Source organism: Herpailurus yagouaroundi, unplaced genomic scaffold, assembly GCF_014898765.1.
Source record: "Herpailurus yagouaroundi ecotype Mexico unplaced genomic scaffold, PumYag 166, whole genome shotgun sequence".
In the NCBI taxonomy this organism is placed as follows: Eukaryota; Metazoa; Chordata; class Mammalia; order Carnivora; family Felidae; genus Herpailurus; species Herpailurus yagouaroundi.
The window spans coordinates 27,124,014-27,150,750 of record NW_024412407.1 but is presented as its reverse complement, the minus strand read 5'-3'; the positions used below and the strand labels follow the sequence as shown (position 1 = coordinate 27,150,750).

Here is a 26,737-nt window from a genome sequence, read left to right as displayed (position 1 = left end):
ATAAATAAATAAAAATAAAAAATAAAATAAAATAAAATAAAATCAATGCACAGAAATTGGTTGCGTTCCTATACACCAACAATGAAGCAACAGAAAAAGAAATCAAGGAATTGATCCCATTTACAATTGCACCAAAACCCATAAAATAGTTAGGAATATATCTAACCAAAGAGGTGAAAAATCTATATGCTGAAAACTATAGAAAGCTTATGAAAGAAATGGAAGAAGACACAAAAAAAATAGAAAAAGACTCCAAGCTCCTGAATAGGAAGAACAAATATTGTTAAAATGTCAATACTACCCAAAGCAATCTACATATTCAATTCAATCCCTATCAAAATAACACCAGAATTCTTCACAGAGCTAGAACAAATAATCCTAAAATTTGTATGGAACAAGAAAAGACCCTGACTAGCCAAAGCAATCTTGAAAAAGAAAACCAAAGCAGGAGGCATCACAATCCCAGACTTCAAGCTATACTACAAAGCTGTAATCATCAAGACAGTATGGTACTGGCACAAGAACACACTCAGATCAATGGAACAGAATAGAGAACCCAGAAATGGACCCACAAATGTATGGCCAACTAATCCTTGCAAAGCAGGAAAGAATATCCTATGGAATAAAAATAGTCTCCTTAGCAAGTGGTGCTGGGAAAACTGGACAAAGACTTGAAGAAGAATGAACCTGGACCACTTTCTTACACCATACACAATGATAAACTCAAAATGGATGAAAGGCCTCAATATAAGACAGGAAGCCATCAAAATCCTCAAGGAGAAAGAAGGCAAAAACCTCTTTAATCTTGGCCGCAGCAACTTCTTACTCAACACATCTCCAAAGGCAAGGGAAACAAAAACAAAAATGAACAACTAGGACCTCATCAAAATAAAAAGCTTCTGCACAGTGAAAGAAACAATCAGCAAAACTAAAAGGCAACCAACGGAATGGGAGAAGATTTGTGAATCACATATGAGATAAAAGGTTAGTATCCAAAATCTATAAAGAATTTATCCAACTCAACACCCAAAAAACAAATAATCCAGTGAAGAAATGGGCAAAAGACATGAATAGACACTTCTCCAAAGAAGACATTCAGATGGCCAACCGACATGAAAAAATGCTCAACTTCACTCATCATCAGGAAATGCAAATCAAAACCACAATGAGATACCACCTGACACCTGTCAGAATGGCTAACATTAACAACTCAGGCGATGACGGATGTTGGTGAGGATGCAGAGAAAGAGGATCTCTTTTGCATTGTTGGTGGCAATACAAGCTGATGAAGCCACTCAGGAAAACAGTATGGAGGTTCTTCAAAAAAACTAAAAACAGAACTACCCTAGGACCCAACAATTGCACTACTAGTTATTTATCCACGGGATCCAGGTGTGCTATTTCAAAGGAACACATGCACCCCAATGTTTATAGCAGCACTATCAACAATAGCCAAAATATGGAAGGAGCCCAAATGTCCATCGATGGATGAGTGGATAAAGAAGATGTGGTGTATATATACAATGGATTATTACTTGGCAATCAAAAAGAATGAAATCTTGCCATTTGCAGCTACGTGGATGGAACTGGAGGGTATTATGCTAAGTTAAATTAGTCGGAGAAAGACAAATATTATATGACTTCTCATATGACGAATTTAAGAGACAAAACAGATGAATATAAGGGAAGGGAAACAAAAATAATATAAAAACATGGAGGGGGACAAAACATAAGAGACTCATAAAAATGGAGAACAATCAGAGGGTTACTGGAGGGTTTGTGGGAGGTGGGATGGGCTACATGGGTAAGGGGCACTATGGAATCTACTCCTGAAATTATTGTTGCAGTATATGCTAACTAACTGGGATGTAAATTTAAAAAAATAATAATAATTAAAAAAAAGAAATAAAATATACCCTCATTAATGTCAGAGGCCATTTTCATCTTTTTTATTTCATTTTTCTAGGTATTTTATTTCTAATATACAGGATTATTATATGCTCCATGTCTACTATATAATGATTCAACAATTCCACACATTTCTCAGTGTAATTAAGACAAGTGTGCTCTTGGGGAGCCTGGGTGGCTCAGTCGGTTAAGCATCTGACTTCGGCTCAGGTTATGATCTCACAGTCTGTGGGTTCAAGCCCCGCATCGGGCTCTGTGCTGACAGCTCAGATCCTGGAGCCTGCTTCCAATTCTTTGTCTCCCTCTCTCTCTGCCCCTCCCCTGCTCATCCTTTGTCTCTCTCTGTCGCAAAAATAAATAAAAACATTAAAAATTTTTAAAAAAAGACAAGTGTGCTTTTAATTCCTTTTATCTATTTCACCTATTCCCCTGCTTACCTCCCCTTTGGCAACCACCAGTATTTTTTTTCCTGTATTTAGGAGTCTGGAGTGGATTTTTTTAAATTTTTTTATGTGTTATTTTCCTTAAAGATTGTTTTATTTCTTAAATTCCACATAGGGTGAAAACATATGGTATTTGTTTCTCTGACTGACTTATTTTATTTAGCATTATACTTTGTAGGTTCATCCATGTTATTAAAAATGGCAAGATTCCATTCCTTTTAGTGGCCAAGTAATATTCCACTGTGTGTATTGGGTGAGTAATATTCCATTGTGTGTGTGTGTGTGTGTGTGTGTGTGTGTGTGTGTGTGTATCTCACACCTTCTTGATCCATTCATATATCAATAGACACTTGTATACTTTGGTTGCATTCATTTCCTGGTTTTGGTATATAATGCTGCAATAAACATAGGGTTGCATATATCTTTTCAAATTCATGTAACTAAAAAGCTTTTGCAACAGAAATGGAAACCATAAACAAAACAAAAGGCAACCAACTGAATGGGAGAAGATATTTCCAAATGATATATACAAAAAAAAGTTTAATATAAAATACATAAATATCTTATATAACTCAACACCAAAAAAAACCAAATAATCCAAGTAAGAAATCCAAATTAAAAAAATAATTCAGCATAGGACATGAATTGAATTTTCCCAAAGAAGAAATAGATGGCCAAAGACATAAGAAAAGGTACTAGCATCACTAATCATCAGGTAAATGTAAATTAAAATCACTGTGAGATATATCTTTACACCTGTAAGAATGGATAAAATAAAAAATACAAAATAACTAGTGTTGTTGAGGAAATTGAGAAAAAGGAGGCCTCACACATTGTTGGTGGGAATGTAAATTGGTACAGCTACTATGCAAAACAGTATGGAGCTTCCTCAAAAAATTAAAATACATACCATACAATCCAGTAATTATGCTACTGGATGTATTTTAAAGTAATCCCTATACCCAATGAGGAGCTCAATCTCACCACTGTGAGATCAAAAGTTGCATGCTCTACTGACTAAGCCAACCAGGTGCCCCTCCCCCAGCTACTGAATATTTAACCAAATAAAATGAAAATAATTTAAAAATTTTTAATATTTATTTATTTTTGAGAGAGAGAGAGCATGCACAAGTAAGGTATGTTCAGAGAGAGAGGGAGACACAGAATCTGAAGCAGGCTCCAGGCTGTGAGCTGTCAGCACAGACCTGACGTGGGGCTCAAACTCACGGACTGTGAGATTATGACCTGAATCAAAGTTGGATGCTTAACTAACTGAGCGACCCAGGCACCCCTAGTTTTTTTAATATTTTTTTAAAAGCCAGTAAACAACTATAGAAATAATTAACAAATATACAAGTAAGAAATAATAAAGAAGAAAGAGCAAAGCCACATCCTTCATTCCACAATAAATACAGAGCTCTATTAGTGTTCCCCCACATCAGCATCCCATGGGAGACCTAACTTTCTATGTGCTCAAAAATACTCTCCACTATTATGCAAAGGGACCAGACTGCATTCAGGTGTATTTTATCAAGCAGAATATGTACTGGCACTGCTGAGTTCAAGGTCTACAGTTTTGGCCTTAACTTAGGTGGGGTTAATAGACCAGGCTGTGCTGGATCCCATAGCTGAAGTAGATAGCAAACCCAATCAGCGTCCAGACACCAAATCGGGCCTAGGTGGCAGCTGTCATCTGCATCATAAGGTAAACATTCATGAAGATGCTCAGTAGTGGGAGAAGAGGCAGAGCAGGGACCTTAAAGTGAAGGGAACTGGAGCTCTGAGGCTGTCTCCAGACGACCCCAGTAAGCCCAGTGATGAGTACCAGGAGCAGCACAACCACTGAAATCCACACTGGGTCTCCAGAAAGCAGAATTGGCCACTGGGCCAGCACCAAGCCAAGAAGAATTAGCAGCAGAGCAAGCAGTGCGGAGCAAACACAGACAACCCGGCCAGAGAGTGGAGTGGGGGTGGGGCTGCCTGGAAAAAGTAGTCCTTGTAGAGTTAGCCTCTCTGCTGCCGGTCCATTCTCCTCCTGAACCATTGGTTCATTTCCTCCACTCTGCTGATATCGAAGGATGAGAACACAAAGAGCAACCAGGGAATAAGCTAGCAGAGACTCAAGTGACCTGAGGTCCACAAGATCAGTGAGTTCCAAGAAGAATGCCATGTTTGCTGCAATAATACTAAATATCATAGAAGCCATGATGCGGGAGTATGAGCCAGTACACACTCTAGCAAGGACAGGGAACAGGAGGCCATCTTTTGCCATCATGTGTATCAACCGATGAATGGGGAACATAAAGCTCAAAAGGCTGGCAGAAAGACTACAGAAAAATCCAAAAGCTACAACATAGTACGCAGGTACCCAGCCAATAAGGAAAAATGCCTCAGGCAAGGTGCTCCCACGTTGAAGCTGATAGTAAGGCACCATAAGCGTAAGTGCTGAGGAGACACCACAATACAGCACAAAGCAGATGAACAGTGAAATCATAATGCCCATGGGGATGGAACACTGGGAATTCTGCTCTTTCTTGACTGTTGTAAGAATGATGCTGAAACCTATAAATGCATAGAAACAGGTAGCTGTTCCACGGAGAATCCCCTCAAAGCCAAATGGCACAAATCCTCCAGAGCCCAGAGGGCCCAAGTTTGAGGTGTCATTGAGCCCAGCTTTTACATAGTCGTCTTCTGTGAGTTTCCAGTTTTGCAGGTCTCCCTTAATGAAGCCAGAGATGATGACAAAACCATGAACCAAAAGTTTCACCAATGTAATCACTTTGGCAACCAGGAAAAATGTATGAAATGGCAGTCTGCAATTCGATGAGTAACAACATTAGGCCCCCAACAATGAAGCCTAGATATTCTGCAAGTACTTGGGGAACATGAGGTGAGATGTTCTCATTAAGAGTCTGAGCGATCTGGTTCCCAATCAGGTTGGCAAAAACTAAGGTCCAGGCACAGGCCACAATGGCTGTATCAGCAACAAAGGAGAGGATGAGGTTCCAGCCACTGAGGAAAGCCCAGAGTTCACCTATAGTGACAAAGCTGTAGAGATATGCAGAGCCAGAATGGGGAACCTGGGTACGGGCACTAATCTCTGCATAGCACAGCCCAGCCAACACAGAAGATAGGCCAGCCACCAAAAAGCAGATCACAATGGATGGCCCTGCTTGACTGCTAGCCACCTCCCCAGCCAGGACATACACACCTATACCCACTGTGCGGCCCACACCGAGGGCAACTAAATCCAGAGTGCTCAGGTGGATGTTAACTTGAATCCCATGCTCTGTTGGCGTATTTTTGCATACAAGCTTTTGAAAAAATCTGCGAAGTATCTGATACAGCATTCTAGCTGGAATTGAAGAAGATTCTAGGATCAGACAGCTGTATCAAGCCCATGTAGTCTGGGATCAGTCTGGGATCATGTTTGGTGAGGCTGAATTAAGCTAAGTCGAGTTGGGGCTGCCACAGTCCATTGGTCAGGCCTCAAAGATCCTGTTTTGTATTTCTCCTGGTGTCTGTCATCCCTCCATAATGCCTAAATAAACAATAAATTCATACTGAACAATTGTGTTCAACCAGGCAACAAAAGCTCAGAAGTCCAACATCACTTGTTGAGCACAAATATAGAAACTGACACTAAAGACATCATAGAAAAATCAACCCTGCTTTCTCCCCTGAAAAACTGCAAAATACTTCCCAACATTTCCATTTTTACACACCATATGACATAATCTCACATGGGTTCAACTAACTCATGTAGCTTCATGTACTAATTAAGCTGTAAGACACAACAGGGTTTGAATTTATTGTGTAATCATTCACACCATGGATGTTTGTGTGGTACTTGAACATGAGTTATGACACATTAATTCACAGATGAGAGGGCCTCATTGCAGTTATAGAACCATATTTTAAATACCATCTGAATTTAAAATACAAATATTGGTCCCCCAATCTTAAAACCCTTAGCCCCCAAATCAGCTAGCCAATGTCAGACGTCACTATGGCCCCCTTTCTCCTCATGCTGTATCATTCATTTAGCTGTACTGATGGCAAAGGATATACACTCCAACCCTTTTCTTTACCCACTTAGGCCCACATGGGGTGCTGTGAGAAGACATGAAGGGGGAGAAAGGGGCAGGGCCTTCATAAACACCAGTATGAAAGAGAGAAACATGCTGTCTGGTGATAAAACACTGGCGAAATGGATGAAGCAGCCAACCAAGGGTACATTAAAGGGAGAAGAGACAGAAAGGCAATTTTGTGAATCCTGACATTCAATAAACCTCACCCAAAACAGCCAAACAAAAATTCACCACATGTTTTATGTCCACAGTTAAGAGAGTATGAGGGGTAGAGATAAAAGAAATAAGTCACCTAGCTCATAGCTCACAACCAAAACAATTCCCTCTGTCTCCTCCCTCTCTGGCTTCTAGGAGAGAAGGTGAGCTCATTTCTGCAGATGGTCTCCTCAGTGGCCTCACTGTGCTCTATAAACACCCTGCACCATCTGTGATGTCAGTTTTCAGCAGCCTTGGAATCTGCCCTGCTCTGTGAACTTGTGTTAAAACACTAATTGTAACTCCTTAGTAATTTTTTCACAAGGAGTTATTTTTAACTCCCACAAACCATTGTCTGACTATACTAAATATATTTTCTTAATTAATGTACACCACATGTGGTTCTTCTTTTCGCCTCCTCCCCTGCTGCTATTCAAATGGCCCCTCCTCAAGGAGAATAAGTTTTGGATGAACAATTCACAGCAATGCCCCAGAAAAGTAGTGGAAAACAGAGAACACAAAGTCATGCAGCCCTCACTTTCCTCTCTACTCAGGCTTTGATTTTGAGAGAATTTTTAGCAAATGTTGTCAGAGGTTTGTAAAGACAGAATAATCAAGTCAAAATTGAAAAATATTTTTTATACATTATCAGAAGGTACGCTTGGTATTGGTTGGACTTCCACCTACAAATCCATCTAGATTCCTTATTTGCCATTTACCAGTTCCAATGTTATGATGTACCAACAAACACATCTGACCAATAAGGAAGGTCAATTAAGCCATGGAACTTTTTGCACTATGAATGTGATTGATGTGTCTCCACCCACCCCCAGGCTTCCAAACCTCCTGTGGTTCACCAATGCCCTTCCTTCATAGTCTTACCTGTTACTGATTCCTCCAACCTCATCTCCTGCCCAGTTCCTGCATTCAGCCATGAAATTCTATACTGACCCCATTCCTTTGCCTCTAATGCCCCCTTGTTTTCTTCCTATAGCTAACCCCCACTTCTCTTTCAGTTCTCAGCTCAGAGATTGCTTCCCTAGGAAGTCTCCCTTGACACTTATGCTGCCCTTACCCTTACCCTTACGAGTCTCCTAGCGCCCGGCTTACCCCATGTGCCATTTATTCTAATATATCAACATTTTAGGTCAGCTGCCAGTCTCCTCCATTAGACTGTGAGTTAGGTGCACAAAAAATATTTGTTGAACAAATGTATAAACAGAGAAGAGAAATCTGAAAGAGCACATAATCAAATATTCTTATCTACTTGATTTTGAGTATATACTTTGTAGCCAAGCAATCTTTATAAACCCAGCTAATGTAAATATATAAATGGTATCATCTTCCCTGTAGAAGGCAAGCAAAATGTAAAGTGTGGAAGAAAAACCAACTGTGATAAAACTTTGACCACAGATAATTCCTGGCAAGTATGATTCACACAGGGTGATAAAGAATTCTTTCCTTTTGAGGACACTTGTCTTGAAACTATCAGGTTGCCTTGGGTTATATGCAATGAACCACCCATGCCCAGTTAGAGAATCCCCACTTTTTTGAAGGCATCATACTCAGGCATTAAAATATAGGTAGGATGTCCTAAGGCAGAGGTCTCACTTCATGGGACACAGGGAGGCATAATGAAGACAACTGGGGGACACTTTCAAACTTCATAACCTCTCCTTCTGGAATTCTTTTCCAACTAGCAATGTACTTCCCATGACTGCTCTAAACCACCCCAAATGACAAGAAATTATCATCAATTTCAAAGCAAAGATATTGTAAAGCTTCCTTCACAGGAAGGCAGCACAGTTTAGTAGTCAAGAGTAAGGCTCTGCAGGTAGATGGTTCAGGTTCAAGTCAAAACTCAACCTCATAGTTGGGTGACTGTGGACAAATTAGCTCACCTCTCAGTGTGTTAGTTTTCACAACAGTCAAATGGGAGTAAAAGTAAATACCTCATAGAGTTGTTGTCAGGATTTAGTGAAATGATGCCTGTAAAGTACTTCGCTCAGTAAATAGCATATAATATGTACTTAATATATTCTACCTAATACTTAATATTTAAATATGATTCACAGTCCCCAAACTTTGAAAATTAGTCTTTATAAATGTCTAGCCTCAAAATCACCCACTAAAACCCAAGCCTGTTAGCTAGTCCTCATGAAACAATAAAAACAGTTTTATTCCATAATTTACTTTGAAACTCTAAGAACTCTAATTAGACACCCTCTTACATGCTGGTGCTAAACCCTTGGGGGTCCTAGGCTTATTGAGTTAGACCAGGCATCCAAATATCCAAGGCTCAAATATAATAATAATAGTAATAATAATAATAATAATAATAATAATAATAATAATAATACATAATGAGGCAGATGCCTCATCTTATTTCTGGAAGAGTCAGTGCTGCGTACTACAGTGGTAAAAGCGTTGAACATTATATGAGAGATTTTGGATATAAGCGCTGGCTCTTGTGCTTGACTACATAAACTAGGGTAATTTGCTTAATATCTCTAAGCCTCAGTTTCCTCATCCATAAGGAACCTTACTTTACTTCCCTTATTGGATCAGTATGATAATTCCATGAAAAGATACAAACTGTAATGTACTGCTCTTGGGAAATTAACTGGGTCCACCACCCTGAAGCACAATCTTAGTGGAATTAAGAATACACACATAGTCAGCACTGTAGTTGTTGAGTGGATGGATGTATCTAAATACACATGTAGAGCATAGACTGGAAGATCATTTATTAAATACAGGAAAGTAAGTACCCTCCCCACCCCCCACTGTGAGGAGGGGAAATGAGAATAGAGATAGGAATGAAAGGGGAAAATAAAACACATTTTGTAAAGGGGTCTGACAGGAAGCAATGGGGCTAATAGTTCATGACTGAGGGAGCTGTTGACTCCACTCTGCACTACAGGTTTAACAAAGAAATTGCATGAGAAAATGTGAGAGTACAGGGTTTAGGGCATGATAAATGGCAGGCAGTCAATATATTTTAATTGAAGGGTAACTGGATCCTATAATCATCAGGACATGGAGAATACAGAGAAAGACTACCCGCTAGAAAAAGGGTGGAAAACAAGGGAAGATGGGACACCCCTCCCACCAGTTCCCTCTGAACCCATTTCCCTTTTCCCAATTCCTCTTTCTCCTTCAGCTCCTTGTCTCTGAAGGCTTCTTACTGGGCACTAAGGATGCTTGTACCTCTTTACTCCCTCTGAGGAACCATATCCAGACAACCACCTCCCCACAAAGACATGACAGTGGTTCTTCACATTTGTTGAATCACAGAGCCCTCTGATGTTGGTCACCTCAAAATAATATTCTACACTCTTCTGAAGTCCACCCATGGGCCCTGAGCAGGAATCCCGGAGGACCATCTGAACGGCAGGTTTAGAGATGGCTAATGCTTTTGATCATTTCTGTTTCCCTCAACTTTGTTGTGCAAGGTCGTCCTTGTATTCTTCCCACCTTTACTGAAGATGAGGGAAAGTGGGATAAAGACAAAGTATGATGATCCAGAGAAGCACCCCACAGGAAAAAAAAAAACATCTGGGAATTAAATAATCATGTCTATTTTACTTCAACAGATGCAGGCAGACAAACAAATGAACAACTGAACTTATAGAAGACAAAACAAACCCATGGATTGGGAATCCTGAGAGAGCCTACCACAAACCCAACTTATTACAACACAGAGAAACATTACCCTCAAACTCCATGTTTAGAAATGCCCTTTCCCTGTGCAATAATCTGCAATTAGTCCAACAGTTTATATTCAGTCCAGACTCTCTGACCCAATTGTCAGAGTCCTGCTGTAATTCTCCCCCTACCCTCAGGCTCATCACCTCCTTACATCCTGACTTACTCTTCGTGGGATGAGACTTGGTACTGGGAAAGTTGCCTGTCCTGCCATGGAGGCCATCCTCACTCTTTTCTGTCCATATTGACCCTCCAGCTCTTCTCAACCCTATTCTACAGCCTTCCTCTGCATCTACAAAGCCTTGCCTAAGCCATCTTGACTGATGCCCATCTCCAACTTTCCTCCTCTTCCCACCAGTACTTACAGTCCATCCTGATGCACAGCTGAAACTGATTTTCCCTTTCTGTCTGATGGTGCCTTGTGTGAGTCACTGAAATTCCTTACAGTCTAAAAGCTAAAAGCTTCTCCTAAAAGCTTCTAGGAGGCAGGGCCAGGATCTATATCCCTTCTCCTTCTGGATGCCACAGTCTCATCTCCAACTCTCATTACCCAGGAAAAATATCTGCTCATAAGCGTGCCAAACGAGTATAAGAGACATTTAGGACAGAGGAAATGAATATATAGATGTATTTATTTACTACTATACCTTAAAATTCCAGGAAGTAGGACTTTTCTTTTTCAAAGAAAGAAAGGTCCAAACCAAGGTGTAGACAGGACATTAGAACATGCACCATCATCTATTTCAAGAGAATTTCCTGAGGAAATTTCCCAATGAGGGACCTGGGTCTGTGAATCTAAGTTCAATTAGGAAGCATTCTCTCCCAAAGGAGGTGCTTAGCAAAAGGAGATGCTGAAAGAAATGCAGAGAAGATCCAGGGAAAAGGAAGTCAGCTTTTATGGATTCTATAATGCCCTCAGCTCCCCTTTCTTTCCTTACTCCTGCCCATATTACTCTCAGTCTCTGAGCTCCTTCTAAACTCCAAAACAAAAGTTCTATCCCAAATAACTAAGAAGGAGAATTTATGTCAATTCCAACAGTACACTACTTAAGTTGCAAGGGTGTCTTCCTTTGTCAACCAGCACCACTCACTCCCCTTTGTCCTGGGGGGTCATTGTGTTCACTCCTCTGTCTCTAAGAAGGGTATTGCCCTCACTCTGGATGTTTCCTTTTCAAAAAATTTTTCCAGGTAAGCAAATTATACTGGTTCTCAGGGTTGGGTGTTAAATCTTCTGCCAATCAGGAAGTTGGCCTTGTGGCTCCTCCTAAATACCTTCAAAGAGAGTTTGGATACCAGTTGCTTTGCTAGAAGTTTGAAAAAGACTTGAGAGTAGTGCACTGAGGCTGTTAAATAATTAAATCAAGCTCTAAAAATTTCAGAGAGATGGACATTAAATGCAACATCTCCAGAGTTTATATCAATCCCTTTGTATCCAAGTACAACTCCTTCCTGATCCCAAAGTATATAAATTCTCTCAGCCTTCTTAAAAGTTTTACAGACAATAAAATCTCCAGCCAACTGAACCAGTGGCTCCCAAACAAACCAGTATAAGCCTTTTTGGATAGCTGAGCTTCCCCAGAGTTACAAAGTCCTAAATCAAGCAGCCCTGCATCTCTGGTAGAGGGCAGTCAGGAATGCAAGAGTAGAAGCTTTGTGTTCAGGGCAAGAGCTTTAAATAATAATGTGTGGTGCATGTGCACAACCAATACTTCCAAAGCAGAAACAGTTCAGAATATATATGAAAAGCTAAACAGAATAAAATCCACCATGAACACTGGGGCTGAGTCTCATATCCCAGGGTAAAAGACTCTTGGTTAACAAAACCAATGAAAAATGGAATCTTCCCATTTTCTCTCTCTCTTTGTACTTTATCTAGAAGTCTATGTCCAATCATAGTCTTTCATTTATTTATTCAAATATAGTGGTCCCCAATTATTTAGCACTGCAAATAAAGCAAAGAAAAACACAAACATCCCTCCACTCAAGTTGCTTACATTCCTTCAGTAGGAAGCAAACAATAAATAAGTCATACAGAGAAAGATGGATACCATATGTTTCCACTCTTATGTGGATCCTGAGAAACTTAACAGAAGACCATAGGGGAGAGGGAGGAAAAAAAAAAGATAGAGAGGGAGGAGGCCAAACCATAAGAGGCTCTTAAAAACTGAGAATAAACTGAGGGTTGATAGGGGGTGGGAGGGAGGGGAAAGTGGGTGATGGGCATTGAGGAGGGCACCTGTTGGGATGAGCACTGGTGTTGTATGGAAACCAATTTGACAAGAAATTTCATATTAAAAATAAATAAATAAATAAATAAATAAATAATATAAATATAAATATATATTGTGTAAGATTTTCAATCAATGCAGCAGAGGAAAGAAAAGCAAGAAAAGGTTAGGATGTTCTCTAGTGGGTTTTATTATTTTAAAATGGGTGACCCAAGACAGCCTCACCTTCACACTGTTGTGTAACTGTCACCACCATCCATCTCCAGAAATTGTTCATCTTCCTCAGCTGAAACTCTGCACCCATAAGCAGTAACTCTCAGTTTTTCCCTCCCTGCAGCCCCTGGCCCCCAGCATTCTACATTCTGTCTCTATAAATTTGACTATACTATGTGCCTTGTAAAAGTGGTATCATACAATATTATCCCTTCGTCACTGGCCTATTTCACTGAGCATAAAGTCTTCAAGGTTATAGCCCATGTTATAGCATATGTCAGAATGTCCTTCTTTTTTAAGGCTGAATTGTGTTCCATTGCCTGTATATCCCACATCTTATTTATTCATCCATCCACTGATGGGCATGTGGGCTCTTTCACCTTTTAGCTGTTGTGAGTAACAATGTCTTTTTGAGTCCCTGCTTTTAATTCCTTGGAATATATGCCAAGAATTTGGGTTGCTGGATCATACGGTAACTGTATACATAATTGAGAAATCATCATATTGTTTTCCACAGCAGCTACACCATTTTACATTCCCACAGGCAATGTATAAGTGTCCCACTTTCTCTACATATTCACCAAAACTGTGAGCCTCTGTTTTTGTTTTGTTTTGTTTTGTTTTGTTTTTAATAGCAGCCATCCTAATGGGTGTGAAGTGGTACTTGGCTACTTTTGAGGAATAACAAGCCCTGTGGTGCCAGGACAGAGTGAGTGAGAGGAAAGCAGTCAGGGATAAGGACAAAGAGAAAGCAGGAAGCCAGATCCTTCATGGAAGATCTGAGTCACTGTGAGGAATTCGACTGTTACTCTAGGTGTGATGGAAACCCTAGGAAAACGTGAGTTTCACATGTTGCCTACTGATTTTCATGTTCTGTGAACTACATATTGGATTCTCAACGTAAGGAAAGGACTTCTCCAGGATTTGAACAAAGGCATGGAGACAGTTCGCAGAGCTGTCAATAGATCTTCAGTTTCTGATAACACAATGAGGCCTGAACTATCTGCATTCTTGCATCTGCCACCCTCTCTAGACACCAAAGCAGAGATCCCATACGGCCACCCATGGGAAAGTAACACGATGGACTGCTTTCACTGAAGCTGTTCACTTATGTATTATCTCTAGACAGGACTCCATCACTTAAAAATCAAACAAAAATCATTTTAGTACAATTCACTATTGTAGGTTATTCCCACCATTATCATGGATAATCAAGAACTGACATGGAGATAAAGAGGGCTTTTTCTGCAACCTGGTGAAATTAAGAACCCCAAAGACAGGCATAGAGAGACTCTCAGAAAGGGGGCAGGAACCATGTAAATTAGGTACTCACAAGCCTTGCAGAATTAAATAGATGAATCCAGGCCCAAACCCCAGATGCCTCAGGAAGGACTGTCAAAAAATGTCTGAAATGATCAGAGCTGGAAAGAGAGAAAGGGCCCCAAAGGGAAGCCTGAAATCACATTTATGAGAGGCATAGAGTACTTTCATAACCTCACTTCCTCTGGGCAAAAAGGATGAAAGCTTTTACATCAAGATGAGAAGTCCAAGGAGTTATCCAATTTCTCAACAATAAACAATCTGAAGAGAATGGCTGCCCAACCATTTATAAATGTTAAAAAATACACACTTGTATGTGTGGGAAGCAGGGGAGATAGAGGGTAGAGAAGGAGAAACATTTTTGCTTCCTTCCCACAACATCTTTGGAGTCACTGCTTCATGCACATACCACTCTAGTATCATTGCACCATTATTTGGGTAAACAAGCAGATAGCCAGAGCTTCTCTAGAGGCTGTATAGACACCACATAATCTGGTATCATTCCAGGATGGTTGTGAACAAGGCAAATTTCTTAGTCCCTCGGGGATAACTGCAGAGAAGATAGAGTTAAATGCAATGCTCCTCATTCGTGATTTGACACATTTACAGGTTTAGTTTCAGTCATAATCCAGTTTTGGAAACTCTTAACATTTCTATCACACCTATCAAGATGATGAGCTTGATGAATCAGAAAAGCCTGAGCTTCTGCTTCTAGAGGTCTTCAAAAACTAGATAGGCTACCAGGGAGAATCAAAGTGAGATTTCCCAAACAGAAATCAGAAAGAGAGCTGGGAAAAGTGAGAAAATAATGTGATACACTGATGTCAACAGTGAAAATAAATGTGTTCTCTACTTACTTTTATGATTATCTACTCCATTTTCTCAACCCTGAATCCTATAAACACAGAACACCTAATAAAAGTCCTCAGGAATCTCACTGTGGTTTTGATTTTTATTTCCCTGATGATGAGTGATGTTGAGCACCTTACACCACCTCATCCTGTCAGGATGGCTACAAGTGTTGGCAAGACTGCAGAGAAAAGGGAACCCTCTTACCCTCTTGCACTATTGGTGGGAATGCTAACTGGTGCAGCCACTTTGGAGAACACTATGGAGGTTCCTCAGAAAACTGAAAAAAGAAGTGCCCTATGATCTAGAAGTTTCACTATTAGGTATTAACCCAAAGGATATGAAAATACAAAGGGGTACATGTCTCCCTATGTATATAGCAGCATTATCAACAATAACTTATCTATGGAGAGAACCCAAATGTCCACTGACTGTTGAATGAGTAATGAAGATGTTGTGTGTGTGTGTGTGTGTGTGTGTGTGTGTGTGTGTGTAATGGAATATTACTCAGCCATCAAAAAGAATGACATCTTGCTATTTGAAATGAAGTGGATGGAGCTAGAATGTATTATGCTAAGTGAAATAAGTCAGTCAGAGAAAGACAAATACCATATTATTTCACTCATATGTGGAATATAAGAAAAAACAGATGAACATATGGGGTGGAAGAGGAGAGAGGAAAACATCACAAGAGACTCTTAATGATAGAGAACAAACTGAGGGTTGATGGAGGGAGGTAGTTGGGAGATGGGCTAGATGGGTGATGGGTATTAAGGAGGGCACTTGCTGTGATGAGCACTGGGTGTTATATGTAAGGGAAAAATCACTGAATTCTACTCCTGAAACCAATATTGTACTGTATGTTAACTAAATAAGATTATTTGAATATAAAAATAATACAAAAAATCCTGAGGAATAAACAGTAGAAGGAAACATATCTGCCTATCCACCTTATTTTCCAAACTAAAGCTGTAATGTACTTACAATGAACACTTTGTCTTTGTTTACAATGAGCACTAATCTACACTCATTTTTTTCCAAGAAGTCTTATAAACAGCTTTTTTTTTTTTCAACCAAATCCTTCCTTTCAAAGCACAGAATCTAAAAAACCATCCAGTGGTCCTATATATCACTCTACTCTGTATCCACTTTTAGATTAGCAGTTTTGTGTGGTCAGAGCCCATGGTTTATTCTACCATGTACACACTAAGTAATATGCTACACACAAGGGGGTTTAGAAAGGCCGGCTATCTCTCTGGTTATCTTCATTCATATCTTTAAATGCAACCTTCTGTCCTTCCATGTAAGTACTTGGATGTCTCTTTCTGTCTGTATTCTCTCACCAGACTTGGCTTGGTTCCTGTCATTGCCCTAGGTAGCTGCTCACATACTCACCATTTCCCTTGGAAAGTCAATTTTGTTTTGTTTTGTTTTGTTTTGTTTTGTTTTGTTTTGTTGTAGGAAATACACCAGACAATCTGAGTCATATGAAAGATGTATAATGCCTCAAAGTCCTGAGTTTTTATCCAAATATAGATCAATACGACTTCTGAACGAATATCCGTCTACCTCACCCCAGCTCTGGCAACATAATCTACAACAACTAGCCTCTATAACCACTTATTAAGGGAAACTCTTCATCCCTCTTCCCTAGTTCTTTCTGGTCTCCAGTTGGCCTTGTGGTTTGTATAATACAAGAAAAAAAAAAGGACAAGCATAAAGCAAAAGAATGTACCATAAAAATCACTTTTATCAATTTGGAATATACTTTGTGAAGGAAACTGGTTTTTCCAGATGATTTTTCTTTAAGGTTAAAATGTAACTGCCTTCTGGAAGCACATAACATGTATCAAATTATGACCGAGAAACATTGCAAAAGAACTGCTGGAAGGCAAGAGAAAGACAGCTAGAAATAAACATTTGCCACATATAATCAATAAAACAGATGTCATGCATGGATAAGTGCTGTCTGGGCTTCTCGTGTTGGGGTACATCCCACAGTGTACATGGTAGTTGGGAGGAGAGAAGGGTGGAGAACATTTTAAGACTGCAGAGGCCTTTAAAATTAAAGAGTTTCAAATATGCTTGAGATAACAACAAACTGCCTCTTGGAGACCCAGTGTCTTAAAGACCACTAGGCAGCCACACCCCAGGGGAACTTGGTAATCTCTTCCTCCTACAGCCTGACCTGACCTATAATCAATCCCCCACCACAACTGTTGTAAATTAGATAAGAGAGGCAGGGAGATACCTTCAGCAGCTGTAAAAAATAGATATCTAATTCCTTAAGCAAGGAGGAAGAAGACGCTCAAATTCTCTCTGATGGTGGATAGACCACCTTATGAAACTGGCCCTGCTATTCGGCAGAGTTCACAGCAATTTCCTCCCTAAGAAGATATGACACAGACACTTTCAGACTCTCCAGTGAGAAAGTGTGGCAAAACATGAAGGAGGCAGCTGAGCCAGGTGGAAGAATCTTCATTCATTCAAAAAACATGTCTAAGCACACTATGTGCTGGGCCCTGTGAGAAAGACAAAGATGAATAAAGCAAGCTCTGCACGAGGTCAGAAAGGAAAGGCCAGGGAGGAGGGCAAAGCAAAGAAAGAGGTGGGAAGGACTAAGGAGGAGTAGGGCCAGGGAATAACCCAGAAATCCTACCTGTTCTTCCCAAAATTGCAAGGCCTTTGGCCTGCACCCGCCAGTCCAAAGTCTAGCTCTGGAGCCATGAAATACCCTCTGCTCAAACTGCCCAGAGCTTTGACAGCTAGCGGCACTCCAAGCCCAGTTTCTTCCACTCTGGTTCTGTCTCCGTTTTCTTGCTAATTCTATAAACACAAGAAATCACTTACCCATGGCCTTTTTCTTCCTCAGAGGATAACACCTGAGAAGAAAGCTTAAGCAAAACCAGGGAAAGAAAAGGAGCTTGGCCAAGCAGAGTCAGGACTTGGAGTGGGAGCCCAGGGGGCCCTCGGGGAGGCGGGTCCTCAGGGGGGCGGGGCCCTCCAAAGGTAGGTGAGAGGAATGGTGGAACAGGGTAAAGAATGTGGATTAGTTGGAATCCTGGAGGCCCTGCATGGGTGAGGAGGTGGACTGAGGACTTAAATGGGACGTTATTTGACTCTTTGTTGCCAGAAAGTTGTGAAATTAGAGTAAGCTTGGGGCGCCTGGGTGGCGCAGTCGGTTAAGCGTCCGACTTCAGCTCAGGTCACGATCTCGTGGTCAGTGAGTTCGAGCCCCGCGTCAGGCTCTGGGCTGATGGCTCAGAGCCTGGAGCCTGTTTCCGATTCTGTGTCTCCCTCTCTCTCTGCCCCTCCCCCGTGCATGCTCTGTCTCTCTCTGTCCCAAAAATAAATAAACGTTGAAAAAAAAATTAAAAAAAAAAAAAAAGAAATTAGAGTAAGCTTTCCAGGGTCCTGGGTATGGAGGAAGTTCTGCTTGGCAGGAGGAGAGTGTGGGGAGCCAGATGGAGCCCCACCTGTGGTGCTTTGGGGCAAGTCCCAGATCCGGCTAAAGAGCCCACTCAGCAGTCCTTTAAACAAGGATAGAAACATCCCCCACCCCAGCAACTCCGTGTCTCAGAATCTCCTACTGGATTCCTCTACCACCATCCATCCCCATCTCCTCACCTATGTTTCCCATCACTCTGGAACTAAAACTACAAGGGAACTGGCTTAAGCTTCACCACAAGGAATTTTCTGAGACAGTCATTCAGAGTTCATAGTGCACTGTAACTGAATATGCATTGAGCATTGTGCTGGAGTAAATAAAGCCACAGACTCCCTGCCTAAACAGCTTCCTGCTCTAATCATTCAAATAGTAGGTCTTCCAAGATCCTGAAACAGTGACAAAAGGAAGGTGCCTCTTCCTTCCCAGAACATTAATCTTCAAACAGAGGCAAGACTTTTCAGAGATAGAGAACATGGGGCCTACTTAGAGACCCAGAACTGAATGGAGGATTATCAAGAAGCATTTGATCTAAAGGAAAAAGGGCACCACTGCCTCTACTTAATAATACTGAGATTCCTCTAAACTCTAAATTAGTTGCCATAATGACTGTGATGGAGATAGAAGGAGGGGAGAAAAGGGTAGTGGCAGGATTCTCTAGGGACAGAGTCTATACTAACTACACTAAAGCAGATAATTGGAACTGGAGCAGAAAGAATTTCTCCAGATTTCGGGAAGAACCTCCAACTGAAGAAAACCTGCAAATCACATTGACCCTGCACTAACACATCTCTAGTAGGCATGAACCAAGGGAACTAATTCAGTACTTCTTTTGTAGATGGTGCTATGCTGGGTAGTGGGTGAGAGGCCAGCCAATACTAAGGAGCCAAAACTCCTAGAGGCAAAGGAGGCAGGCAGGAATTGGAAGAATTCCTGGGGATAAGCATCTGTGTGTTTGGTTGGTGTCTGTTCCAACAATTCTAGACTGTCTTCCCCTGCCTCAAGCTGGGATTTTCCTAAAGCTGTATCTCCTTGAGGGCAAGAAGGGCTTGCATCTGGTCCCAAGATTCAATTCCTTTCCTTTCTTGCTGTGCTATTCACTGCCTCATGTGTAGAGAGTGGGAGGCTGGCGAAATACCTGGGCCTCCAGATAATCAACAAGCAAGTATAAGAACTATCTCAGGTTTGCAGGGAATGCAGAGGATGCAGAATTGGGGCCCTAGGTCTCTCCTGAAGGAGGGGTACAGAATGACGGGCCTGGCAGTTGGAGCCCATCCAAGTGATTTCACATGAAATATCAGAACCATGAGAGGTGGGAGGAGAGAAGGGAGAGGAGTGAGGGGTGTGAGCCAGAGACAGGATGAGGGACTAAAAGACAGACATGAGAGAGGCAAGGAAGATGGAAGGGAGGGCAAGAGAGGGGACAGGGATGGGGAAACTGCAAAAGAAGACAGATAGGAGGAGATGTGGGTGAAGAAACTGAAAGGCACACAGGGTAAAACTCACAAAGATATGACGGGAAGAGAGACCCTCAGAGACTGAGGGATGGAAGAAGGAAGGGAGAGAGCCAGAAGGAAGAGCTGAAGGCAGACTCAGTCCCAGAAAAATCTCAGACAAAAAAAAAATATTTGGAGTCAGAAATACAGAGAGATAGACAGATCTGCTTGACAGAGATGAAGGTGAAGGAGGCAAAGTAGGAAGGAAGAAGACAGGGCTGCATTGAAGATGGGGGAGGGAGTAAGACAAAAAGAAAGAAGGAGGCAGGTGTGGAGCAGGAGGAGGGAACAAGACCAGGGAGGGGGACATATATTTGCTTTATGACCCTCTTCCATCTCACCTGGTCCCTGCTGAGTCTGGTCCCCTCTCAGGTGGTGCTGGGGGTGGATGTGCCCAGAAAGCTGAGAGGGTGAAGCTGCTGCCATCACTGCCCAGGCCCCCTCCCAGTGCCAACCTGGGGATCCCAGAGACTCTGACATGTATATGCCTCCCCTTCCGTCTCCCCCAAAATGCTGCAATCAAAAGACCCCTGAATCTCAGCCCTAAATTTTGCAGTTAAGGAAGCCTGGCAGAACCAGTGCAAGGGGGATTGGGGGTCAAGGAGAAAGAGAAACAGAGCCAGGCAGGAAGTCAGGCTGACAAGCTCTGGAGAAAGTGCTGGGGACAGACTGGTTAGGGATCATATGGAGAATAGGGAGGAGAGGGTAAGGACTGGGCCTATGTCTGCATTGAGAGCTAAATAAGCACGATGCAAGGTATAAGCAAAATAACCTACTAGTGACTGTCCATTAATTTGGGGCAACAATGTAGACACCTTCTGAGCAGTCATCATCAATGACTTCAAGCAGCTCTCCACTAAAGGGCCCCCACAAATACACATATGAAACATGAAAAAGGAAAAACTGAGGCAAAGAACAGAGACCTTGAGGCCAGTGTAGATGCTTGAATCTAGGTTTCAAAGGGCCAGTGATGAAGCAACCAGACACATTTGTGAAGACCCAAGACTTAGCATGGCAAGTTGGACCCTGCCGTTTTCCCCAGGGTTTATTGGGTCTCTGCAAAGACTACCCTCCCCAGCTCTTCTCAGAGCCAGGGGAGACCCTAAGAACATTAACTCAAGCAATTTAAAGGGGAGTTGTTCTCTCTGGCCCACTTCCCTGACAGTCACATTTGCAGGTCCCAGAGGCCAGAAGTCTGGTTATAACTAGAGCCCAAGGATTCTCTTTAGCAGCAGGAGGGAGGGTGGAGAGGGAAATTTCCACAGAATCCTTTGGAGAAGACAAGACAGCAAAACCCACCAGTTCCATCCCACTCCCGTGGACACATAGAAGCTTAATAAAGTTTAGAATGTCCAGGGCTACTAAGTAATTAAAGCCAGGATCTGGGTAATTACATTTCTTCTCTAAGCTCTACCCTTGACCTCCCTCCTCCCCCATGGACACACATCTTTTATGAAACACATTGAGTCAGAAACTTTAAAAACTGCCTCCACTAGAGAGATGGCCTTAATTTCAGCAAAGAAATTTAGAATACATTATGAAAGGATTTCCTTAGACCTCAGGTAGGTAAATGCTAGAACCAGAAACACACACACACACACACACACACACACACACACACACACACCACATAGGAAAAGGAAAGCCCTCTCATGACTATTTTTTTTGCCTGTGAGTTTCACCTTCTCATGATCTGTCCCACATTAGGGAAGAAAATATAGTCTCTCTAAACGTTAGGAAATCAATTCCCTTCTAACCCTTAGATCCAGGAGGGAGATGGTTGTTTCCCTCCCCCAGTCATGACAAACATTCTGAAGAAAGGTGACAGAGTCTCTAGGTAAGAGCCCAGTATGCAGAAGCCTACTTTGCTGTTCTATCCCCCAAGGCCTCCCTCAACTTCGGATCTCCACCAATCTGCACCTGTCAATGAACATTCTTTGGACTCCCCCTGTAAACCCAGCCCAGGGGGAAAGAAAGCATTACAAGGGAGGATTAGCAGGGCCCTTTACTCTAAGATGTGAGAAGACAGACACACAAGACAAGAAACCTGGCAGAGAAAAAAAACATATAAATTAATAGAGTGTAGCCATATCCTTCCAGGGCTGAGGGAAAGAAGATGGAAACAGAGATTGAGAATATAAAGCAAGATCAGAGGGAAAGAAATAGCAGATTTAAAGGCTGGGAGTGCTGAGGGCTTGGGAGCCAGGAGGCTGTTGTGCTCAGCAGATATGGAGACAATAAGCTGAGAAGATATCAAAGATGAGCATGAGGGTGGTTTAAAATGCCTAACATGGGGCGCCTGGGTGGCTCAGTCAGTTCTTGGTTTCGGCTCAGGTCATGATCTCACAGTTCGTGTGTTTGAGCCCCACATTGGGCTCTGCGTTGATGCTTCGGAGCCTGCTAAACAAATATTCTTTCTCTCTCCCTCTCTCTCTCTTTCTTTCTCTCTCTCTCTCTGCCCCTCCCCTGCTTACACTCTCTCTCTCAAAATAAATAAAACTTTAAAAAGATAAAAAATAAAATAAAACGCCTAATGCATTTAGATATATACATCTTTACAACTGTACAGAGTTCTGTGGTATAAATTTCATTTTATTCTCAATAATAGGACACAGAGTAGGTCTCTTTTACAGATAATAAAACCATGGCACAGAGAGGTTAAGTAACTTGCTTCAAGTCACAGAGCTGGTAAGGGGAGGAGCAAAGAATCAAAGGACGGCACTGTGGTGCCCCCTCCTTCAGGTTCTGCCTTGGGAAGCACCCAGGCTTGGGGCCTGTTGTGTGAGGGAGAAGTGACCCCCAGAGGGCAAAAGACCTGCCTCCTGGGGCCCTTCTCAGCCTGTTCTTCCCAGGAGAGCTTGGCCAAGTTGAGGCCTCATCTGGGAAGTGGGGAAGTCATACCTTACCCTCTGAATATGAAAGGCTAAACCAGATCATTTACTGAAGTTCCTTTAGCTTTAAAATACAGAATTCAGTCCATGGAAGGGGTGGATGAGGGGATGGTCAGGATAAAGGTCTCAAAGCCTTCAGTCTTCCCAATACCCCTCCACACAATCCTGTGTCCCTCTCTATCTCCTGATCCCCAGGGGTCTCTTCCCCACTTGTCTTGGCCCTGGCAGTACCTCCAGCCATGGCTCACTAACCTGTGCAGTCCAGGCTCAGTCATCCTCACAGCCTCTGAGGATACATCATGCTGATTTCCAATCTAAGTATTTATTCCAGGCCAACAAAGCTGTCTCCTACCTGCCTTATCGTTTGCTCATCCTGTTTCAGAATCAAGAGAGAAGTTCTCTTCTTTTCCTCCTCCACCCCATGTCCTGTTGGGTTTGTCCTACAGCCCACTCATAACTCCTTTCCTCCAGGCAGCCTTCCCTGATGAACTAACTTGACTTGATTCTGAATTTCCCCTTGCCCTTTGCACTTGATCTGTGTTGAGTGAGTATCATCGGGTAACTTTGCATATTAGTTGGCAGGGAGGAGACTGTAAGCTCCCCAAGGCCAAGACCACTTGTCCCAGTATTTCAGGCAAATGCAGGTTTCATGCCTCCAGTACCAGGCTGGGAAAACTCCCACGAGTACAAATACCTGTTTTTCACAAATGGACAGGAACAGTAATCTGGGCTCTAGTGGCCACCAGAAATGTCTCCTTCTGTCACATGCCGCAAAAGTATCTCCTTCACAATGACCTTTCAGAACCATTTTGGAGGAGCGCACATCCTCCACCATGTCTGCCCACATTCACCTTGTATTTAACTGGAAATACTGCTTCCCGGCTAGGTCCTCAACTTATTCTCCAGCCTCAGAGAAAACTTGGCTGTTTTTAAAAATCAGATCCACCCTGAAGGACAAGCATGTGCCTCTGGTGAGGATGGTCAGAGCTGTGCTGCAGGCTGTGAAGGCGATCCCCACAGAGGATGCCAGGTGACCAGGCACCTGCAGCAGCAGTTGTAAGTGCTCTCGTGAAGAAGATGGTTGTGTGGAACAGGTTCCTTGTACTTACAACATGAGAGAGAGAAAGTCACCCTAAAAAGCACTCACTGGCCACCTCCCCACCTCCCCAAAGCGTTGTTCCATCCCAGCCCAGCCTCTCTGGGGAGACAAGCACCCTGTTTGCTCCCCACTTTCCCCTCATCTGCTTCTCAACAGACTGTCTCTCTCCCTGCCCCTCTCTCCCTCCTGCAGTGAGAGGCTCCCTCCTTCTCCCTGTGTCTCTGCACACCTGCTTCCATCATATTCCTTCTCTTGCTCTGTCTCCCTCTGTCTTCTGTCCATTTCTCTACTCCCTGTTCCACTCTCAGTTTCTCTCCCTCTGATCTCAGTCATGGCTCTGTCATTTCTTCTCCATCTTAGTCTTTCTCTAATTCACATCTTGTTTCTGTTCTCCCCCCTTCCCCTCTACTGCCCAGAGCAGTCCTGCAGAGGGAGGGGAGTGGGGTCTCCTTCAGCACCAGAGGACTAGGTCATTTTGTATGAAGCTCTGAATTGTTGTGTTCCTGCCACACACACACACACACACACACACACACACACACACACACACAGACACACACACCAGCTGAGCCCTTATCCTTTGCAACCTCTACCTGCCCCTTCTCACTGCCTCCCCCTCTGGTCTCCACCTCCTCTTTTCCCTTCTCTGTCTCCCTCTCCCTCCCTTTCTGTGCGCACTTCCCTGGCTGCCTCCTCAGTTCTGGACCTGGATGCATGGATCTGTCTTTGGATCTGGGTCCATGGCTTTTGGACCCCCTAAGCCTGAGTTGAACTCATGTGTCTCAGGTATCTGTCTCTACTATCTCTGACCTCTGGGTATCTCTGTCATGGATCTATCACTCTATTCTCTGGATGCTCCTCTCTTTCCTCTCTCTTGTCTCTCAGTCTGTCTTCCACTCTCTCTTCTACTATGGACTGTCTCTATTGACTCTATCTGCATCTCTTGGACTGCACAGTGCTCATACAGGCTCTGTCTTCTTGTTCCCACTCTGCTGGTCTTTGCTTGAATTTACTGGGCCTTTCTGTCCCTATCAGTGTATTGGTGCTCCCAAACCCCATTTCTGCCTCCAAGTTCTGTCCTATCATTCCTGGGGTGGGGTGGCGCTAGGGGAACAGAGGGGACATGGCAGGCAGCACTTCATGTGGAAGATGGACAGCTGGCCCACTACAATATAGTGCTGGATCCAAATGCATCCCTTGGTCCTCACAGAAGATTCTCCAGGACTCCAGATGCTGGTGGCCTCCTTGCCTGCTATACTCACCTGTCAGACCCTGAGGCTTGGCCCTCTCCATCCCCAGTCTGTCCATTAGGAGTTGCTGGAAATTCTGGGAAGTCACTTGAGGTCCCCCTTGGTCAGGTATCTACTTGTCTGGAATATTCTGTCAAAAGAGGTTTCAGTAGATGTGAGAGGACCCACTAGAGGTGCTTTGCTGGAGGGGCACATGAGTGTGCAGAACAGAAAGCCTGGGAGCTTTGCCTCTGCATCCTGGGCTAGACTGCCCAGGGGCTCCTTGTACCCCTCAGACAGGCCCACATGGGCAACCAGCTCAGGGAGGAGATGCAGCAGGTCTTCAAATACAGGATGGGGAACCAAAAATATGTGTGTCTCTCTTCTATCTCCTCATGGCACCTGTAACCCTCCTTGATCATCCCAGTGATCATGGGACCCCAGCTCAAATCCCAGTCATTCCAGCACCTCCTCCTCAGTCATTTACCTGGTGCCCCTTCCTCCACCTCTCCCCCCTGTCCACCCAATGGCACTTGGTCCTCGGGGTGTCTTCCCAAAGACAGGCAGTCACTAATGAGCACTAGAAGGCGAGGGTCAAGGGCAGTGTGGTGGGTGGGAGGGGATTCCAGAGCAAGCAGATAAGGAGTCCTGTCAGCATCTGTCAAATATGCCATATCCCTCCCTGCCAATCCATCTCCCTGCTGAGGCTGAGGGACTAAGTTTAGCCACAAACTCACAAAAGCCTAGATGCACAAAGCATGCTCAGCTCCAGACCCATTTTCTCCAGCAATCTCACTACCCGTGCCAGACAGGGTTTGAAAGTTCCTGAAGATTCTGGGAAGCTGAAGTTGTAGATGGAACTCAAGGAGAAAGAGAAATTGCTCCCTCTGCTCAATATCTTGATCTCAGCTGCTTGTCTCCACCACACATTACCAAAAGCATAACTTAAAACCTCAGGCAATGGCAAAGAGGGTTAAATCTCAGGAAGACTTTCCAAGCCCTAAAGAGATCTTGAGTGCTCCAGAACCCAGGGGATATGGGGGGAAATATGAGGTTGGATGACCTTATTGGGATGCAGTGTTGTGCATCCTGATACAAGCAATTTCCATCTGGGGGTCTAGGGAGATAGCTCTGTGAACTTGACGGAACTTTCCCAGCTTCGACCTGCGAAGAGCGTGGCAGCCACAAGAGGGCAGCAGAGAACAGCTCTCCCTGCAGAGCCAGCCCTGGGTGCTGAGATAGAGCTGGACTGCCCAGGCTGGGGGAGTCTTTGGCTCCAGCAATAACCCATGAATTTCCAAATTTAGGAAACCCTTCCTGCCGCCCTTTCCACTGGCATTCGTTGTTCACTTTGGCCCCTGGAATTCCATCACCCATCCATCCCCCTTCCATTTTCTGGGGGCACAGTAGAGACACATGGGTTTTCCTTTAAGATTGTACAGCAGGTGACATCCCAGCTTACCAAGGTGATGCTTCACAGGATCTCAACTGATAACTAAAGCCAGAACTGGAACCCACGTTTTCTTGCTTGCCAATACAGAGGTCTTCCCATTTTGTGCTGACTGCTGCTCCTAACAGAGAAGCATACTTTATAGGCCCCAGTGGGAAGCCTGCTCACCTCA

The 26,737-nt window shown here is 43.1% G+C and overlaps 2 protein-coding genes and 1 long non-coding RNA gene across 3 annotated transcripts in view; all 3 read right to left on the bottom strand.

Moving 5' to 3' along the window:
* LOC121038834 (cationic amino acid transporter 3-like) overlaps window positions 1–18,066 on the bottom strand; it is a 104,835-nt gene extending 86,769 nt beyond the window's left edge. Inside the window, 1 exon segment of the mRNA XM_040488717.1 lies at window positions 17,806–18,066. The gene's annotated coding sequence lies outside the window, so the exon portion shown is untranslated.
* On the bottom strand, window positions 3,682–5,940 carry LOC121038828 (cationic amino acid transporter 3-like). Its single transcript, XM_040488704.1, is given in 3 exon segments — window positions 3,682–3,957; window positions 3,959–5,167; window positions 5,169–5,940. Coding segments are annotated over 3 exon segments (1,818 nt in total). The 5' UTR covers window positions 5,702–5,940; the 3' UTR covers window positions 3,682–3,881.
* A 4,401-nt stretch (window positions 18,067–22,467) lies between the features above and the next one.
* Window positions 22,468–25,287, bottom strand: LOC121038843 (uncharacterized). Its single transcript, XR_005794532.1, has 2 exons — window positions 25,149–25,287; window positions 22,468–23,891 (listed from the first exon to the last, which is right to left on the bottom strand). It is a non-coding gene; the product is annotated as an uncharacterized LOC121038843 (long non-coding RNA).
* Window positions 25,288–26,737: the final 1,450 nt, after the last annotated feature.